Genomic DNA, 14426 nt, shown 5'->3' on the forward strand with positions numbered 1-14426 from the left:
TTTTAGTTTAATACATTTTATTGAAAAAAAAAAATGTACCAATTAAACAAAAAATTGAAGTCTTTCTGAGAAAAGCTCTTATGTACAGCATATTGCACTATATAACAAATAGTCTAGACCTCCATACTGTATAAAAACCAGGGAAACAATAGTAATGAGTGCACAGTACAGTCTCGAAGACACACAGTCAAAGTTTACAAAAATGCTACATTTTTGCTGGGTCTCATTTCTTGGTATAGAGTATGTGTGAGCCTCAAGACTTTGTTAAACCTGTATGAAATGAAGGCAACTTCAAGGATTTCAGCAATAAATGTAACTAACAGTATGTTTTTTCTTTTATGCCAATGCTTAATATGTGCCAATTTAAGTAAAATCTGATGCTTTTTTGTAGTTTAAAAATTGCTATAAAAATTGAATCTTACAAGCCCGTACCGCCCTTTCCACACCAAAATTCATTCAGCAAGGAATGTTGTAAGTTAATTTCCTTTCTTTTAAAAAAAAAAAAAGCCCTTGATTTCATTTGATGTTTCATAGAAATTCCAAAAGGTATTAAAAACAATTTATAGGCCAAAACTGCCTCTAAAAAGCAGATGTATGAAAGTTTAAAAAAAGTCAGAAAAAGTCATGAGCAAGGAACTGCTTGCATGTAAAAAAAACATTTAAGATTCATTCTTCCTCAGGTATTTTTGTTGAATTACAATGGACAAAAAAAATAGTGATACTCCAAGACACTGACGGTTTTCAATACTAAACTGACTGTTCTTGTGGGCCTCTCTCCTCCACTGAACCTCCCCCTGATCCCACAAAAACAACACTAACACTGGGTGACATCTCAACCTAATAGTAGGCTACACTTCAGGGAGTGCACAAAGAATGTCAAGTCCAGTCCATACAGATATAACACAGGACATTGCTTGTCTGGCACCTGATGGTCAGATTAAATAAAATGCATGTATGTATGTTTTGCTACAACAGTCAGGGATTAAACACGTGAGTGTCAAAGACTTTTTTTTTTCCAGTGCATGTCAATTGAAAAAGTGTAGAAAACAAACAACAAAGTCTAACCAATAACCAATGCCCAGTGACTTCACAGAACAATTGGACAGAGTTTGTACAACACTACGGTCAGTGCCACCATTTTTTCGAAGTGAAATAATCACTGTGGTCAACTTGTAATGACTAACTTGATGATTTACTAAAATACGAGGGTAACAATTGTATGTGCAATGATAACTAACAAAGGCAGAGTGTCAAACAGCATCTTGAGCTGCTAATTTCAGTGTACAGGGCTTCAGTGGGCTTTGAGCTAGTGGTTGAAGGGAAAGCTTGGTCCTTCATGGTTTTATGTGGAGACACATCACTTAACAAAGAACACACCTCGACACGCCACGCCAAGAGAAAGGCACAGCTTTCCGGGGGCAAAAAATCAACTAACCTTCAGCTCGTTCCAGATTTTTTCGTCTTTATGATTATTTTCATACACGTACCACAGAACAAACATGTCACTGGCAATTAAACTTGTTCACGTAGGTCTGCGTCTCATGTGAGTTTCTCAAATCAAGTGTTGGCCCTTCTGATTTTAAGGTCGTTGTAGACCATCCACTGACATACAAAATTAATTCCATTTTTTATGATAATGAAATTTTCAGTTGATTGTAAAACTTAAAAATTCGGTTGTTTGTTTTGAGTGAACACAACTGAGATTCTGGACATAAGAATGTACTCCCAAGAAACAATCAGGCAATGCATGGCCCCTACCATTCAGCAGAGAAACACAAATACAATATATACAAATCTAAGAATAAAAAAAAAAAAAAAAAAAAAGTCAAGAAATTGCACAAATGAATGTATACAGTAGCAAATGGGCAAATATACAAACAATAAATAAGAGAAAAAAGAACAAAACAAAAAATAAATAAAAAAAAATTAACAAGTGAAACACAAAATGTCCTAAAGAAGTTTTGGAAGTAGTCCACATACACAGGGTCCAGAAAGAATTTGGTATGGTGACACAGCAAGACTAAGATGGGGAAAAAGCGAGAGATAGAGAGGCAGAGCTACAAGGACAATTAACTGGCTCAGCGTTCAAAATTTGCAGGAAACAACTACAACTTTCAACTCCTCTCCTAATGTCGAACAAGCTTCAAATGTAGATTCTGCCTCCAATAGCTCTCAACGCAATAGTCACCAACCTACAGCTACATCAACATCCACAAGATCATCTATTGTACCATACTCATGTACCCAAGGTTGTACACAGTGGCCATTGAAAAGAAAGCAACTTTGTGAGCTGTTTAAAACGGCACAGGCTGCATAATCTCACCCAGAACTGAATCTGCTACAACTATATGAATTGCTAATCATCAACATGAGGTTATTTCCTCCAAATGGACCAAAGGTGTGTAAAAGGTGGCGATTGGAGGTGAAGAAGTTAAATCTCTTCCAAGTGATAAGACATAGCATGTGGACTACTCAAACTTGGGACATGAAGTTGGAAAAGAACGCAATAAAAAAAGAATAAGGCAACACAAAATAGAAAACAAACAAACAAACAAACAAACAAACAAAAGAAACACAAATAACAGCATTGACGAGAATGAATCAGTGTCTTCAAACATGCCAAAAACATTATAACAATAATTACAGTTCAATTCTCTCTTCTGGAGATTTTCTCCTCTAGTCTTGTAAAAAGAATGTTTTAAAGGCAGAAAAGTAGTGGTCATTTATATTCAACAATTACACCACTGCACCGTTTAACAAATCACCTGAAAAGGTATATAGTCATATACTTTTTTTTTGTTAATTACAAAAGCCCAGATACACATCCTGAGGAAAAAAAAGATGCAGTCGATTCACAGATTTGTTTGCACAGTATTGCTCAAGCACCAAACACTCAAGTTGTTTGGAGTCTCTCCAACTGGCAACAAAGATGAGCACACTTCAAAAACATCTTGGGGGGACAGGGGGTACGCACCTATATAAATTTATCAATTTGAATAGTTGAAATAACTGCATTCAGTGGACTGGTTTTCGTGGTATATAGAAGTTTCAACAAGACAACATTTTTCTCTGCTCTGCTCTGGATATGTTTACTCTTTTGTCTGATCTGAATTGGGGGGAGTAAAAACAGTCAGGTCTCTTGGGAAAAACAAAACAAAAAAATAATTGTAAGAAATAAAACATGTTTTTAGTCACCTTCATTACACACTTTGAGAGGTTTACGTTAATCAAATATAATGCAAATATAATGATACTATTTCAATCATACTTCAACACATTCATTCAGAACAAATCATCCCTAAGAGGTTCTGCTTCCCTGACCAAAACAAAAAATAAAAAAAATCATCATAAAAAGGTAACAATAAAAACAACATGCTTTCTGATTAAAATCAATCACCCTTGGCAGACGTACACTAGTGCAAGCAAAATGGATTCCGAAGCTCATCTGGGATTCTGCCGGTTGTATGACAAAAATGTTCTGGCCTTCTCATGCTACTCTTTCATTTCATAGGGGCACAAAGACAGGAGTAGTTGTAACCCCAAAAGACTATGAGGAGCGGGGAGCACTTTTGGGTCTCCTTACGCAAGCAGACACCAGGAGAGACACTCTGGAGAGATACTGAGTTGGATTATTTAATCTGCCTTTCATATCTACAGTAGGAATATCACCAGTTTTCTAATCCTTATGGATTAAGCCCACACCTACCATGACGTACTTCATGATGCCATGCATGGCACAATAACTAATACAACAAACTGGAACTTGAATCCATTAAAGACTTAATATTTCAAAACAAATAAAAAACAAAAAAATAATCAGACACTGAGAATAAAACCAAAAACACTCGTACACACCAAGAAGTTGAAGAAAGAACAAATAATATTAACATCTTGTTGAAAAAAAAGTAACAGGACAAGCTGAGGTGCAAAACAGTTTGTTCTGAAAAAAGAGGGAAGAAATACAACATACACACAAAAAAAACAGCCTCTTTGGAGATTAGTTGGTTGTCAAGTTGATTGGTTTCCTGGGAGATTTCAGAACCCCATGCCACCCAATCATTTTCTTTCTTTTCCTTCTCCTCAGTCATTCCATGGTGGCATGGGGACAATAAGGCATTCCCAAGACATACGGAGGTCATTCAAGAAGTACATATATGGAAGTGCAAACAATAAAACAAGAACAATATACTGTACAAAATACCACCTCAACACTTTCCTTTTTTCTCACTACTTTTTTCTTTTTTGTGTGTCTTTTTTTATGAAAATAGGAATAGAAAAATCTTGTGAACAGCATGGCATCATCTTCTACTTGGAGAGAAAAAAACACCTCATCCTCAGGGGGTGGGGGGTATTAAGAAAAACAGTAGAAAAGAGACATGGGTTCCCCGACCTGCAGTCAACCAGCATCTCCTTTTTGCTCATCTCTCTGTTGCTCCCTTGCTCTTTTTCTTCCTCTCCTTCTTTTCCTTCTCCAAACCCGTGTTGAATCTTGGACAGTGCCATTGGTGGTCCCTGCCACGCTGAGTGGGACCGGGCGGTCTGGCCCGTGGTGGCGGCTGGTCAGCATAGTCCGTCTCACCTCGGCCCTTCGCCCGCCGGTCTCTCAAAGAGCAGGGTGTACAGAGCCCATGCTAGACGCCACAAAACTGGCTGCTGCTGTTGTCTTTGGTTTCTCTGAAACTGTAAACAAAACAAAAGAATGATGAGAATCGATGATGATGAATGCAGGAGACAACAGGTTGAGCAATGTCAATTTTTAATGACACACTGTTCACAATAATAATGACATTGTTGACATGCAAGTCAGCAACACCATGACATGACAATTGTAATTTCACATGAATCACTTATAATGACTTGGTGAAGAAAATCATCTTGTAGCTGTGTTTGTAACACTGTGTAATTCCACTGTGAACACACCTGCCCCAGCATTCACTGCCAACTCATTTATGTTTGTCAAGGACACACTAGTCAAATATTACACTCCTCTCAGTTTGAGTCAGGGAGAGTAACCCAGGCATGCCAAACACTGCTGTTTGACCTAGGCTACCCTAAGGGAGGCTTTCAGATATGATGCTTAGATACAAGTACTGTATACACACATTTTATTAGACTGTGTACACACACGCACACACACTAAGCTTATATATAGCTATTATATATTACACATAGTTCTCTATAGATAGCTTATATCATACATCCACACTACAGTCTTCCCCAGACATGAATGCCTACCGAGGGAAGTGTGCAAAAGCGACTTCTCACACACATCAATGTGGCTGCCACTCTGACTGGATGGAGAGATTAGCCTGAGGATAAAGCCAGCAGTACCACTGACAAGCACAGATAAGACAATTTTAACAAACAGGATTAAGGAGGGGTGAGGGGGGTTACTGTGCAGTCAGTGAAAAGATTTGGGCAATGTTTATGTGTATGTGTCTGTGTGCATCTGTGTGTGATTAGTATATGTGTGTGCGTGTGTGCGTCTTGAGAGAGGAGTGCTGCTGCTTTGGCTCTGAACCTGGTGAGACAGCCAACGCTGATACGATATCAGCCCCCTTTAAAGACAGCCCATAAAACTCCACGCGAGCGAGCGTCCTTTAAGCATCTGAACAACTCCTCCCCCTGATATCAGACTGGTACACTGCTTTCTTTCTGTACTGTCCAGACTGTGTTTACGACTCGGGGGGGGGGGGGGGTACTTTCAGGACTTTCTAGAGACATGTGTGGACATGTTCAGTGGCCATAGACTGACAATGCAGGTGCCATGAAAATACCATCCTTAATTCTAATCTGTAGAATAACAGTAATAACGGTCATCGTATCGCATTCAGGAAAAGGCTAAAAATAGGCTGGTAATAAAGCACTTTTGCGCCCACGCATTTTCTGTTCCCGACTTCTGGGCTTCCTTCATTGTTTCGCGGAGGCGGGCTTCCATTGGCTCCCAGACACTAGGACAAACATTGCAGAGCGTTGCATAAGCTTGCGCCAGCACCCTCGCTGACTCCTCATGGGCGCGGGCTGGCTGGCTTACGCTGCTGTGCCGCTCTGTGTGGGAAGGCAACATAAAAATGAAGGGGGGAAAAAACGACCAGAGAACTGCCACCCCCAACTGCAGCTCTGCAGGGAGCCTTGTGAGTGTGTGTTGGGGAGGAGGGGGAGATGTAGTCACCCACTGCAGTGTGTATTTGAAAGCCGACACAAGAACACTCGAGTTACTGTGGATTTGATCCTGATGTGTTATGACAATGAGAACAAATAAAATGCATTCACCCAAATCAAAAAAGCATTTCCCCATAATCTGTGGCAGACATTTGGGCATCGACTTGTGTCTCTGTCTGGAGGCTGGATCCATTTCCTCCAGTTAATGAAGGAACAGTGTTAAGTGCATCCCAAGCCATCTGACATGCCCCTTAGTAAAAGCAACATCTGAACACAACCCTCTAGTGCTCAGGTAGATAGCTTGATAAGCACAGCAACACTACAATGAGGTCTTCATCAGGTGATAAATAAACACCTTGCAACTCTGTGTCTGGTAGACTTAAGCTGTATGTTTAAGCCCTTTTATATGTGGGTGTCCTTGTGTAGTTTAAGTGTATAGATCATAGTGTCTAGATGTGTCTAGATGTCTATGTACAAGGTTTCCTTTTGGTTATGGTTATGGCATTTGGCAGACGCCTTTGTCCAAGGCGACATACAAATACAAATATAATACTTAAATTTAACAGGGAACAATTTAAATGTAATGTTGGTCAGACTACATTAGGGAGAATAGCAAAATAAACAACAATGTCAATTCAATCAATAGCCTAATGAAATAAACAATGATGTTGAATGAAGGAAAATAGTAATAATAAACAATAATGTTCCTTCAATCAATAACATAATAACAATAGCATGGTCAAACTACATTCAGGAGAATAACATTAGCATTGTAGCTTGAATGTCAGTCTTTATTTGTAAGCTGCCTTAGATAAAAGAGTCATCTACATGAATAAATGTAAATGTTTGTCTCAGCCCTTAATGTGTAAGTGTAGGCCAAGTTAAAGGTGCAGTCAGGGATTTTGCATGATTTCAAGCCCGTAACATTTTTTGTCACATTCAGCAATAATCAAACACAAACAAACGCAACTTCCTGCACAATCCCTGACTGCACCTTTAAGAGAATGCCACCTGTACTGAGTGTTTCAACAGGATTAAATCAACAAAAAGATAACTAAATCAGTGTCTGAAATTCTGCTAGTAGAGTTTTGCTGGTGTAAATCAATTATGATAGTACAATACAAACACAGACACGCACACACAGACACACCAAGCAGTCTTTTAAGAGAAATGTTTCCACTGTAAACACAAATGAGGAAACACGAAACTCAAACACTGTCAAAGCCTAGTACTCAGCAAGCTTGTACGTCAGCGCAGGGTCGTGCCCTTAAACCACACAGCCTGATAAAGAAACTTCCAGAAAGTCCCTCCTGTTATTGCCAGTGACCTTTAGAGCCCCAAGATCTATGGGCTTTGTCATGCGTGAGTCCGTTGTTAGATATGAAAAGTGTCTATTGGTGTGTATGTGAGTGTGAGTCAATCCTGTTGCCTAAAATATGTGTGCTATATAAATATATGTGCTATATAAATAAATTGACTTGACTTATTAACATGTTTGGTAGTGTGTGTGTGACTGTCATGTGTGAGCATCACTCAAGCACTTACAACACAAGTGCAAGGGCCAGTCTGCTCGTCTCTGGATGCTATCTGTTGATCTAACTGTGGGTTTGCAGTACGTGTCCGTCTCTGTGCATCTGTGTGACAATATGAATGTTTCCGTTTGTGTACATCTCTGTGTGTGTGTGTGTGTGTGTGTGTGTGTATGTATGTATGTATGTATGTATGTGTGCTACAGGTACCCTAGTCATGTGGCTTAAACTGTCAGAATTGTGTCTGAATCTAAATGCACTTTGCTGATAAGGGCAGACCTGAGTTTACCCAGACACTCTGTGTCGTCACTGTGGCCTTCACCCTTATCACATGCCCATGCAGGCTGCCCAGCTCACCTCACACACGTCCTGAAACACCAGTTGCTTATCAGCAGAGCGCTCATAAACAGCAGACATACAGCTGCATACTCAATCAATGCCTTTCACCATCCACACACACACGCGCACACACACACACACACGTATACATACTCACACAAGCTGATGGCAAATATACGCAAGTGGCCATAAACAGCTGGCGCCTAGCAAACTTGCTGAATCTTGGCAAAACAAATGACACATGTGTGTGTGCTCATAATACATACACCCAACCAACCACAATGACAATTCTTCCACACAAACAAGAAACACACACACTGGAGCTAATAACGTTGGTTTTATCTGTTAATCCCAGAGTTACTCAACAGAACTCCTATACTTGTGATGATGGTGACAAAGCATGTTTGATCCCCACTCTCACGCAAGGCTGGCTAGGGGGGCGGGTTTGTTTTGGTGTGTGTGTGTGTGTGTGTGTGTGTGGGGGGGGGGGGGGGGGGGGGGGGGGCGGGGTGGTTTGAGTTAGCATTGTTTTTCCTCCAGAGCGGTGACATCGTGGTTCCTCTCCTGTGTGCACAGCGACGCACTACTAGACCGTCAGCAGGAAGTGTGACTCAAAGCGTAGCCCCCCCCCCCCCACCCCCCCCCCCCCCCCCAACCCCACTTCTCTTTTGCCGCTTTCCTCCCCAAAGCACAGCTGAAGTTGTAAACACACAAGTGTGTGTGTGTGTGTGTGTGTGTGTGAGATCCCTAAGAGCAACTGTGACTGCTGAGTGAAGATAAGGAGACACTGCCTGACACTACAGACACACACACACACACACACACATATCTAATGCACTCATACTAGACATTTAATCTGCTTTCAGCACTCATTCTGAAGGCAGCAGGATAACTCCCTATGGGAAAGAGAAGGAGGGAGTGAAAGAGAGAAAAAAGACCAGATAAAAAAAAAAAAAAAAAATCCTGAAACCTAATTCTGCCTCTCGCCTGAGTTCGCCTCTCACACACACACTCGATGACAGCTACTACCTGCTGCTGAAGCTCTTCAAGTCTCACACACACACACTAAAGTTGCCCATGGGTCTGAAGCGTCACTGTCAGAGTGAGGAGCAATTTATCTGTCAGCGGCCCTATGCCTCACATTGACTTCTAAGAGACTTAATCCACGGCCATGCCTCAGGCACTCTACAGAGAGAGAGAGAGAGAGAGAGAAAGAGATAACAGGGAGGGAGGAAGAGAAAGAGAGGAGGAAGAGAGAGGGAAAATAGAGAGGGCTCAGGAACAACAACCAAGACCTCGCCGTTGAACATACCAAAGGGCTGGACGTCTAATGGAACATCAGAAAAACCACACTGATGTCTGACGAAGAGAGAGGGATTTGTTTAAGAGAAAGAGAGAGGAAGAGAAAGAAATAAGAGAACAACAGATACAAGACTGGAGAGACAAGTGGAGCACTAGAGTGCAGATATAAACAAAAAAGTATGGCAATGTGAGATAAAACTCCTGAGTGAGTGAGCGAGAGAGAGAGAGGAGAGAGAGAGAGAGAGAGAGAGAGAGAGAGAGAGGAGAGAGAGAGAGAGAGAGAGAGAGAGGAGAGAGAGAGAGGAGAGAGCTGTTTGACAGACTCTCAAAGTTTGTGAACACACAGACATTGTTCAGGTTGTGAACAAAGAGGCATATCTACAACCTCAGAGAGAGAAACACTGAAATGAACTTGAACTTGAGATAACAACACAGAGAGATTGCAAGAGAGGGAGGGGGGAAGGCAGGGAGGGAGAGGCACAGACAGAGCCAGACAAGGAGAGAGATATGACTAGAGATACAAGGAAAGACAAATAGAGAGAGAAAGAGAGGGGGGAGGGGGGGGAGAGGGAAACAGAAAAAATGAGATGGATAGAAGAGAGGGAAAGAAAGAATGAGGTGAAAAAGAAGTGAGGGAAAGAGAGGGAAGCAGGCAGACAAGGAGAAAAACACAAGTTGAGACACAGAAGAAGATAAATAAAGAGAAGAGAGAGAGAGAGAGAGAGAGAGAGAGAGAGAGAGAGAGAGAGAGAGAGAGAGAGAGAGACAGACAACACTTTGGCAATATTGTATCTTTAGTCATGCCAATATAGTGAGAGGAAGGAAGATAGAGAGATGCAGTTGCAATGTTCATGAGCTGCCTGAGGGCTCTTACCTACCTCACTGCTGAACAGTTAATTGCACAACATCACCACAGAGCCAAGATCAGCAGTAGCCTTGTGCTGTGCTGTGCTGTGCTGATCACACTGACCACAAACACTCACACACAGCCAGCCAGCCAGCCAGTCACACACACACACATACAAAGACAGACAGCCAGACAGCCAACCAGACAGACAAACAGAGAGACAGACACAGACCCACTCACATAGACAGACAAACAAACACAATACACACACAGTTTAGGCTCATCCGGATAACCTCATGATCAGTAGGGTTCCAGGAAGTTGGAAACTTTCCATGGGAATTAACGGGATTATCGGGAACGTTTCCAGAAATTTAGCAGTAATGTCCCGCCCTTTGCAACCCTAATGATCAGTCACCGGCAATACCACCGGCTGATGTCGATAGTCTTGCCACTGCTGATAGTCTTGCCACTGCCGGCTTACCAGAACAGGCCCATATGTCACCTATCCACAGTCTGCACAGTATGGACAGGAGGTCACCTATATCACCTATCCACAGTCTGCGCAGTATGGACAAGAGGGCCGCTGTGCCTACTAACTGTGATCAGAGGTTTCTTGCTCAGTCTTTCACACACAGAGACACAGATTTCAGATATTTCTTCCCACACAGATGATGATTTTCACACTATAAATAAATAAAAAGATAGATAGATAAATAAATAAATAAATAATACTTAATCAGAGGGTTCTCACAAGAGCATTTACCAAAGAATCCCGATAGTATCAAAGAATATTGTTTTCAACAAGAGCAGACAACAGGTATGCCAATTCTTCATTGAAGGAGGGAGAGAGGATGATGATGAGTGCCCGAGGGATTCAAGCTGAACAGAAACAAGGCCTAGTGAATCCTGCAAAGAGCTGAGGTGGATTAGGCTACGTATGTCCCTGTCAGAGGAAAAGCCCCGTCTTGAGGCAAACAATGGACTGGGCAAACACAAAAAAAAAAAAAAAAAAGAGTTAGATATATATCTGATAACAGCAGATTACCAACTGTGGTCACTGTTGGTCATCTCCATGTCACAGGGCAGTGGCTTTACTATCTCAGTTTCGACTGCAGTTGGCATCGACTTCAGGCTGGCATTGCCACAGAGCCTTCCTGTCCACTGGTGCAGTGGAGCTGAAAAACGCACACACACACAGGGCTTGGTGGCGGCGCATGGGTAGGCCCTGAGGGATGTGGAGCAAAGCCTCTTATTAGGGCGTCTCTTGTGGGCGCTCCTGACGGCTAGGGCAGGACTTGCTGGAGACTCCCAAACCACAGCTGTTCCTCGTACCCCCACACTCACACACACACACAGATTCACATAAACACATATATGCATGCAAACACACACACACACACACACACACACACACACACACACACACACACACACACACACACACACACACACACACACACCTCAAAAACCTCAACTCCCCCACACTCACGCTTACCCAAGCACAAAAACATCCTCACTAACACACACACACACACACACACACCTCACCAACATCCAACCCCCTCAGAGCCCTAGCCAACTCCACAGCCCTGGCCAAACTCGATGCCCTCCAACACACCCTGCAAGTGTGTATCAGAGAGGCAAGAGAGTGAATGTACACTTGTGTGTGTGTGTGTGTGTGAGTGAGTGAGTGAGTGAGTGAGTGAGTGAGTGAGTGAGTGAGTGAGTGAGAGAGAGAGAGAGTGTGTGTGTGTGTCAGAGAGTGTGTCAGAGAAGCAAGAGTTTTAAAGAGTGAGTGTGCATGCTTGTGTGTCTGTGGTTGAGGCAATGAACTGTGATCCTTCTTTTGATTTTCAAGCAGTTAAAATAATGACTCAAGGCAACCTGACCAAAATCGCAACTCATCCGCACCAAGGATGGCCACCACGGACAAACACACACACACACACACACACACACACACACACCTCAATAACTCTGGCTGCTGGATCATGTCACTGTGACCAGGGTGAGCCTTACGTCACCTCCCACACACCACCAATGGTAGGATCACTGAGGGCAAACACACTGAGGGGACCACAGTAACAAACAGGAAGAACACCATTATGGATGACACTGGAGGAGAGAGAGAGGGAGTGAGAGCAGAAGGTTTAGAGAGAGAAACCTGAGGCTAGTAGTGAGAGGTTAGCAGTGAGAATGGAAAAGAGAAGTGAGTGAATGGAAATTAAGAATGAAAACAAAAAACAAAGAAAGACAACAAGAATGAAAGAGCGAGCGGAAAAGTGGAGGGGACGTCCTGCCTCTGCTCAGGCCTCGAGTCTCGGGGGAATTAGCGAGCCAGGTTGGAGCTGGTCTCACCAACACACACACAGTGGGGGAAGCGTGGTGGCCAACACAAACACCGGAGGCAGACGTGCCTGCCCTCGGGCCCCGGCACCGTGGCTAGCTCACCCCCCACACCTCCCTTCCAAACCTCCCCTCTGGCCTTTCATGTCCCCCCTGGGCACCAGCCACGTCACGGGCAGCTGATGGACAAACCACCTGAGTCAACAACAAATCAGCACCGCTGCCCAGCCCAGCCTGGCTCAAGACGCATATGCAGGCCAAACTGGAGCCGTTTCTATGTGACTCAGGAGCCAAAGTGGAAAGACATCCGAGGTCAAGGCCTGTGTGAGTAGAGCTGAGAGTCCTCAAACACGTTTATCTCCATGAAGAATGAGCAACTGATATGTTATGTGCAGTCCAATTAGCAGCATTGATTGTGACAGATGATTTCTTTTTAGAGGTCTTTAGATGTGATGGAGACAATCCTCCGAGAAGTGATTTGTGTGTGTGTTTTTTACGTACCAGCTGTAGTTGTTCCTGGTGGAACTGATCTCCAATCATCTGCAGTTTCTGGCCGATCTCCACTTCCACGCTCCTTGCTGCTGGCTGCTGGGGACGATGGGCTTGACCCCACTGGTCTTCAGCCATGGCTTCCCCAAAGCGCTCAAGGTGGACAGACTGTAATCGCAAGGCTGCGTTACCTGCCATCAACATAGTCACACACACAAAATTGATTATGTCAGAGCAATGCTACTCCTCACTAGTAATCAGCTTTATGCAGCATCCACTGCCCCCTCTTGTAGTAGCTTAACAGTAGCTTTCAAGATGGATTTTATTTTGGAAATAAAATTGAAGACCCTTTTTAAGCATTTCTGGAGACAAATTTACAATAAAAAAAACTGACGGCACTATGCATAAGCACATCCTTCCAATAAAATAAGTAGTCAGATGCAACTCTTTTTTTCTGCAACCAAATTCACACCCTTTTACACGCTTTTACAGCATAGAAAACGTTCTCCCAAAACTGTCTGCTTTGTCTGATACATCTCAGACAGCCAAATGCACACATGCCCGTCTCCTGGTTTCATAACTATTAAAATCAGACAAAGCGACCAGCATGCAGTGAAAACAAGACTGTAGACACACAGGTCCGGATACTTGTGCCGTGTGTAAAAGGAAATCAGTGCTTTCGAAAGCCACGTGAGTCACGGGGGCCTGCGTGCCATGGTCACTCAGAGGAAGTTGCCCCATGATTCGAGAAATGCTCGAGTCTAGAGTGTAAAGTACTGACTGGCACAGAGGCCAGGTTACAAGAGGGTAAAGTCACACCAGTGACCATGAAGTTATACTGTAGCTATTGTAAATCCAGTAGGTGGTAGAAAAAGGTGCTAACAATACAAAATTATGGACTCGATATCACTTGATAGCCCTCAGGCTGATGGAACATGTATCTGCAGAAGACTATAATTCACTTGGGATGAAAGTGTACATGAGCAAATGAAGGTGACTGTAAAATGTGTCAACATGGATCACTGTGCAATGCTCCTACTGCACATCCCTTGCATCCAATGTGATCACTGTGTATGCTCCTACCCTCCACTCCTACTACACATCCAGAACTATTCCATCAAAGCCTATCAGCATTAGACAGAGATGGAGAAATCATCTCTGGCTATTTCCATTCCTCGCTGTCTAGTCCACCTGTCAGGACCAGAGGCTGTTCCGCAATCAGTGATTTACAGCTCTACAACCCCGGACGGGATGACCAACATCCAGGGCACGGCATCTGCCACTCCTGCCAGGCACAAGCCACGGGCTCCCTGCCAGTCAGTCTGTCTGCCAGCCAGCCAGCCAGCCAGCCCACCAGCGTTCCCACGTCTGCCAAGGTTACAACGAGGCAGCGAGCCAACGGTTGTTTGCAA

At 43.2% G+C, this 14426-nt stretch overlaps 1 protein-coding gene across 2 annotated transcripts in view; it reads right to left on the bottom strand.

The window, feature by feature from the left end:
- bmf1 (BCL2 modifying factor 1) overlaps positions 1-14426 on the bottom strand; it is a 20314-nt gene continuing 5888 nt past the window's right edge. For both annotated transcript variants that reach the window (XM_042072069.1, XM_042072068.1), the window contains exons 3-4: positions 13027-13205; positions 1-4680 (exon numbers count right to left, since the gene is read on the bottom strand). In XM_042072069.1, coding sequence (XP_041928003.1) covers positions 4576-4680; positions 13027-13205 — 284 coding nt within the window. In that variant the 3' untranslated portion in view covers positions 1-4575. The remainder of the gene's footprint in view (positions 4681-13026; positions 13206-14426) is intronic.

Source organism: Alosa sapidissima, chromosome 19 (genome assembly GCF_018492685.1).
Source record: "Alosa sapidissima isolate fAloSap1 chromosome 19, fAloSap1.pri, whole genome shotgun sequence".
NCBI lineage: Eukaryota > Metazoa > Chordata > Actinopteri > Clupeiformes > Clupeidae > Alosa > Alosa sapidissima.